This window comes from Anneissia japonica, unplaced genomic scaffold, assembly GCF_011630105.1.
Source record: "Anneissia japonica isolate Jap-2015-1 unplaced genomic scaffold, ASM1163010v1 scaffold287712_len2945570_cov188, whole genome shotgun sequence".
Lineage (NCBI taxonomy): Eukaryota > Metazoa > Echinodermata > Crinoidea > Comatulida > Comatulidae > Anneissia > Anneissia japonica.
Window position 1 is genome coordinate 1,456,661 of NW_022704401.1, and position 7,033 is coordinate 1,463,693.

The 7,033-nt window shown below is 33.7% G+C and overlaps 1 protein-coding gene across 2 annotated transcripts in view; it reads right to left on the bottom strand.

Moving 5' to 3' along the window:
- Window positions 1-696: 696 nt before the first annotated feature.
- LOC117104711 overlaps window positions 697-7,033 on the bottom strand; it is a 12,494-nt gene continuing 6,157 nt past the window's right edge. The window contains exons 1-3 of one of the 2 annotated variants that reach the window (XM_033245592.1): window positions 3,835-3,926; window positions 3,321-3,507; window positions 697-2,767 (exon numbers count right to left, since the gene is read on the bottom strand). In XM_033245592.1, coding sequence (XP_033101483.1) covers window positions 1,426-2,640 — 1,215 coding nt within the window. In that variant the 5' untranslated portion in view covers window positions 2,641-2,767; window positions 3,321-3,507; window positions 3,835-3,926 and the 3' untranslated portion in view covers window positions 697-1,425. Of the gene's footprint in view, window positions 2,768-3,320; window positions 3,508-3,834; window positions 3,927-7,033 lie in introns of those variants that run through there. The other variant, XM_033245593.1, reaches the window with a different exon arrangement.

Consider the following 7,033-nt stretch of genomic DNA (forward strand, 5'->3'; position numbering starts at 1 on the left):
TGCCACGTTAATGGAACAATCTGCCACGTTGTAACTTTCTTAGAGTTGAGACAAATATCTAATCTAATCTAGTAAGTAGCCCCCATGGATCTTAAGAAAATTTTAATAAAGAACTGTTATCCAATGAAATTAATAGATAAGAGTATCAAACAATGTGTAGGCATACACTAGAATTTCAGAAAAGGTAACATCAAAAGAACCACCCGAGAACACATTTTATTTTAAACTCCCCTTCATAGGCCCGATATCTAAGATAACTAAAGAAAAAAATAAGTAAATTAGCCACAAAATGCTGCAAAGATGTAGAAATCAACGTTGTATTTAATTTTTAAAAAGTAGGAAATTACCTAAACAACAAGGATAAAATACCAAGTGACCTTAAATCCAACGTAGTAGTAGTATATGAATTTAATTGTGGTGATTGTAATGCCACTTACTGTCTTTAATATCCTCATAATCATCATTGGTCTGAATATTTTGACGTGCGATATTTCCTATGAAATAGAAAGTGGCCCTATGTTGAGCAACACGTCCCTCATTTACGTAGTACACCCCTTGACATTAATAACGTCCAAGGCGAAGAAAACCTTTTGATAATTTTAATGCAGTAGATTATTTAAAAAAAAGTTTGTAGATATGGCACCTACAGAAGACAAGATACAAATAGACATCCATATTGGCCTATCCACAAAGGTACATAAAACGATGATTTTAATTACTTTCGCGTGTACATAATTATTAAAATACTATCTATCATTCAATTACAAAGTTTCATAATTATCAAACAGTTATCACTAAGTCAAAACAAGCAAACAACTGTATCAATTTACTGCGCGATAACAGTTTTTTTTTCTTCAAATTTACATGGTGAATTGTGAACGATTATAAAACAAGTCGAAATAATTGTTTTCACGGATCACAATTACATAATTACAGCATCTGATGAATGACTAAACAATGCTTTCTCCCCACATTCAATTGAATTCCGAGAAGCTGTCTAGCGAGCGCATGACGATGTTTACGTACGTAACCTAACTGCATTCACTAGCCGCGTCGTCAGTTCAACATAGATCATCGAAGTCTCCATCACACGAAGTGAATATACTTACATATTTCAGCTTAATTGAGAGAAATAAATTAACTTTACCGTAGTTTTTCACCAGAAAAGCTGTCTAACGTGCACATAACGATGATTACGTAAGGCCTAACCGCATTCCTTAGCCGTGTCGTCAGTTGTTTTGCTGTGTTATTATTTTTTACATATTGCGTATGAGAAGCGGTACTAATAATAATAATAATAATAATAATGATAAAAATAATTATAATGATAATGATAATGATAATAATAATAATAATAATAATAATAATAATAATAATAATAATAATAATAATAATAAGCGTCTGGTTTGGGGGTTATTCTGTTTACTAGTCGCTGATTGCGTTATTACGTTTTGTCAATCTTGATCGTCTACATATCCATAATAACAAAATAATAACAATGAATAACAAGGTTGAGCGACCAATGTACAATATATTCGAATACCCTGCATTTGTGTTTCCAATATTGATATCTTTTGCTTTAATACGATGGTTGATCGTTGCATCTGTGTGTCCAATATTTATATCTTTTGCTTCAATGCTAGCTTCGATATTAGGAATAATTGTCAGTTTACTATGTCCAGTTCCAACAGCATTTTCAACCTCGCATATCAATACAAACCCGTCTTTCATTTCACCATTGTTTGTCAAATTTAAATTACTGCTTGTAATGTTCAATTTCTCACACTCTTCTTTTTGAACATTCGTTTCATTCCCTGAGTAACGGCAAAGTTTCCACTGGTATGATGTAAACGGGGGATAAGATTCCACCTTACATTCGAACTGCGTGTTGTCAGCACTTCCATTAATCTTTACTTTAGGCTTCATCAATGAAGGAGTAGAGCAGTTGACCGGATGTGACATCTTTGGATGATCTGCCACGCACCAGAAATGCCGTTCATCTAAACCTGCGACGTCTACTGCGTGACTGACATACACTCCGCGTGTAGCACTGGACTGTTCTTCAACGTGAGAATAGACAGGAAGTGCTGATGCAATGCTATGGTTAGCAACATTTATTATTGTAATGTTGACTAAAACATTGTTGCCAATAAAAGCCTTGCAAGATATATTTACATGAAGAATGTGTCCGGCAAACATCGTTATGTTGTTACGATCTGTACGTGACGTTGAGTTGGAAAGAGTCATGTCACATCTTACGAAGGGGTTTTCGTCTAGACAATTACCTACTGTCAGCTCACCAATGTCTTCGACAGCTGTCTTTTCAACTTGGCATTTGTAATGGCCTTCGTCTCGACGTTCGATATTCCTTATGCTTAGTTCATTGTTCAGTTCTTTGTATTTTTTTATTGTTACACCGCTATCTAGAACTGTTTCGTCATCAAAATGAATTAGTTCACTTTGAAAAAACCATTTCATCTTGTGTTCAGCATTATCCGCGCTAGGTGGTTGAATGGTGCAATTGAAATCAACATTAAAATCTTTTTCTAGAACACACATTTTTTGTGGTGCCATAGTGACTGTAATTACACCATCTATGTGACGTAAAGCACAAATATAAATAAGAAAAAATAATAGCATAATTAACAGATTGTTCACTATATGCTTTAAGGAATACTCTTGCTTTTTTTTTTCTGCCAATGTATAATGATTATGTAATCTTCACGTTTTCTGTTTAAATTCTGGCTTTGTGAATTCACTGTGTTTCCTACAAGGGAAAAGACAATGAAAATACAATCAATAACAAATATGGAGTCATACCATTTGGTTTTAAAACATTTATGTGGCTGCTCGTTGTTTTTATGGGTTTATCCCATTTGCCATTAAATTTATATATATATATATATATATATATATATATATATATATTTACCCTTAGGAAAATGCCACAGTGTGTACAAGAGTGAACACACAGTGGAACACTGTGTCTCCACAGAGTGAACACACAGTGACATACTATGTGTTTTCTGTATGAACACATAGTTTTTCACACTGTGTTCACTGTGTGGCATTTTCCTAAGGGTATATTTATATATATATATATTCTATATTTGTAACCATTGAACTTGTATATCTGAATATTTACCGGTATATTTTTTAATTCTTAAATAATGAAGTATTTTAAAATTATAATAAAATTAAATGTAATGGTAATTAATGATGTAATTTACATAACTAAAGCTTTGTCCTAACTTATAAATAATTTAGAATTCCAAGCTAATTGTTTAATTTTTTCAGTATTTGTTTGCATTGTTGCTTACTTTAGGCCATGGCATTCTTTTCGATGTTTGTTATTGTAGAAACCGAAAGGTCAACTGGTTAACAGATTGTTCACTATACGCTTTAAAGAATACTCCTGCTTTTTTTTCTGCCAATGTATAATGATTATTTAATCTTCACGTTTTCTGTTTAAATTCTGGCTTTGTGAATTCACTCCACCTGTGTTTCCTACAAGGAAAAAGGCAATGAAAATACAATCAATAACAAATATGGAGTCATATTATTTTGTATTAAAACGTTTATTGTTACCATCAACGATTGCCATTGTAATTTATATTCAATGTTTGATATTTACGAGTGTACCGTACACAATGACTACAGAGTTTTAGAGCAAACAATTTTTTATCAAGGTATTAAATTGACATGTTATATTTTGAAATTGTTTTTATTGCAAAAGTGAATAAAGAGATAGTCATGTTCTAGACAAGGTTCTTGCATTTTTTTAAATCTTTATACTCTGATATCGAACACAACAGAAAAAATACATAAGCCTACCTTACTACCTGATAGATCTAGCGGCTCAGTTAACAGGTCGCAAATAACGTTGTTTCATAATTGCTTACTAATGTAGGCCTGTACAGTATTTTTGCATGTGACTATGTTGGTTTTATTATCACTACTGATCACTTTTTATCAATCGCTTGTCTTGTTGCTGCCGCCACCAACTTTCAAAAGTGAGAGGGCGCATTTTATCCTATAAGTTTAATGAAAAATTAAAGCATATAAGAACAGCAACGACAACGACAACAACAATTGATAGCGACAAATACAGCAACAAGAACAGAAACAAAAGCAACAGTATTAAAACAACAATAATTATAATGAAACGTAATTGCATTGGTATTTTGTTATTAAAGACTAGTACATACCTGTCTCTTATACACATCTAGATGTGTATAAGAGACAGGAGGCAACACCAATGTACAATTTTACCAAGATGGAATTGCTATTTCCTGTTTTCTTTCTAGTTTCCCTATTAAGAATAATTGTCAGTTCACCATGTCCTATTCCAACAGCATTTTCAACCTCACATATCAATACAAACCATTCTTTCATTCCACCATTGTTTGTCCAATTCAAATTACTGCTTGTGATGTTCAATATCTCACATTCTTCTTTTTGAACATTCGTTTCCTTTTCTGGGTAACGGCAAAGTTTCCACTGGTATGATGTAAACGGGGGATAAGATTCCACTTTACATTCGAACTGCGTGTTGTCGGCACTTCCATTAATCTTTACTTTAGGCGACATCAATGAAGGAGTAGAGCAGTTGACCGGATGTGACATCTTTGGATGATCTGCCACGCACCAGAATTGCCGTCCATCTAAACCTGCGACGTCTACTGCGTGACTTACATACACTCCGCGTGTAGCACTGGACTGTTCTTCAACGTGATAATAGACAGGAAGTGCTGGTGCAGTGCTATGGTTAGCAACATTTATTATTGTAATGTTGACTAAAACATTGTTGCCAATAAAAGCCTTGCAAGATATATTTACATGAAGAATGTGTCCGGCAAACATCGTTATGTTGTTACGATCTGTACGTGACGTTGAGTTGGAAAGAGTCATGTCACATCTTACGAAGGGGTTTTCGTCTAGACAATTACCCACTGTCAGCTCACCAATGTCTTCGACAGCTGTCTTTTCAACTTGACATTTGTAATGGCCTTCGTCTCGACGTTCGATATTCCTTATGCTTAGTTTATTGTTCAGTTCTTTGTATTTTTTTATTGTTACACCGCTATCTAGAACTGTTTCGTCATCAAAATGAATTAGTTCACTTTGAAAAAACCATTTCATCTTGTGTTCAGCATTATCCGCGCTAGGTGGTTGAATGGTGCAATTGAAATCAACATTAAAATCTTTTTCTAGAACACACATTTTTTGTGGTGCCATAGTGACTGTAATTACACCATCTATGTGACGTAAAGCACAAATATAAATAAGAAAAAATAATAGCATAATTAAAAGATTGTTCACTATACGCTTTAAAGAATACCTGTCTCTTATACACATCTAGATGTGTATAAGAGACAGGCTGTCTAGCGAATTTGAAAGCATCAAACAATTCATTATAACGGTGGTATCACTGGGATATTTTTTTGCGAACCAGCCCTTCAAAACATGTATTCCCCTCTTTATTTACATTACAATTTTAGGCAGTGTGTGACCAGCGCAAAAATGACATTCTGCTAGGGGGAAGCAAAAAATTCTGCTAAATCATTCCACACTGTCTATTACACTATATTACACTTCAAAATGCTGATGAGCGGGGGAGAGGTGGGTAGGTAACAATTGACGACTGAATAAGCAAATAAAAAAAATAAATAAATCAAAATAAAAAAAAAAAAACAATTAATTTCAGCTTTTTTTTGTTGTTGTTGTAAATGACCAAATAAATAATGAAGTGAAATGAAATTTATAAAAAAATATATTTTTTTTAAATTTTTAAATTTAAAAAATCAAATAAAAAAATTTATTGTAGGAGTTAATAAGTAAACCACACTGCTCCTACCACTCCAATCTATTTTAAAAGAGACAATGGCATTAAAAATAGATCCATGCTCTGACACATTTTGGGACCATGTACTGTAAGTAGTCCTATTTCTTACAGATTTTTTGGATGTGTTACATACAATTCATATGATGCTACAGGCCTAAACTATTAACTATAAAACTGTCTTTATCTTATTTAAGATATTTTGTTTGAATTATAGAAATCTAATCACATGAATTATTTTGCTCACAATTTGTCACTGTTTAAAATAGGAAACAAATGTTTTGACACATCTCCTCTCAATCTCACTCTGAATAATACTTTCTTTACACACAAATTGAATTACGACTAATTAAACATAACTATACCCACAAAATATGATATCAATATATAATTTATTGACATAACATTTGAAGCCTATTTGTGAGGCATCAAAAATTAGGCTCTGGCAAGAACATTGGATAAGACTCAATTAATTAAGCCTTCTGTTTATTTTTAAAACCATAAAAAATTTTTAAATCGGTGTTATTAATCGAGCTTTAAGCATTCCTGCCTTGTGAATTATTTTCTCCAAAACCATCAATTTAATAATAATAATAATAATAATAGATGGATTTATATAGCGCAGATAAACGAGGTCTCTATGCGCTCGGGACTAAATATTGCACTTTTCAATAACTTTCTCCTCTCCGAGGGTCACTTCATGTCCACCGCAGCCAGTAAACTGGCGCACTTTCATCTGTCCACGACAGGGGCCGAGTGAACAGTACACCGGGGTAACCCCCTACTCATCTTGAAAGATGTACTGGGTTCTTTAAAGTGCACATGAGCATTTGTGTACACTGGGTCTATGGTTTATAGTCTTTATCCGAGAAGACTTGTTCTACCACCAGAACTATAGGAGCGAGCCGGCTGCAAACCTGTGCCGATATTGTTGGCTATGATCACGGTGCCCCTGCCTTAACCGCTCAGCCATTTTTGGTACAATTAGCAAAAAATGTAAAATCTCGGAATGCCTCCGAGATTTTTACCATAGGTCTGTGTACTAGTTACCAGTAATTGTTCGTTGCTGACTGACAATTTGCATTAACAGTGACTTTATGTTTGTTTGATTTTATCTTGAGTGGATTTCCCGCACGATTAAAAATCGTAATGGTACTGGGTTTGGTCTACAGGAGTTCGCGCTTCGAACAG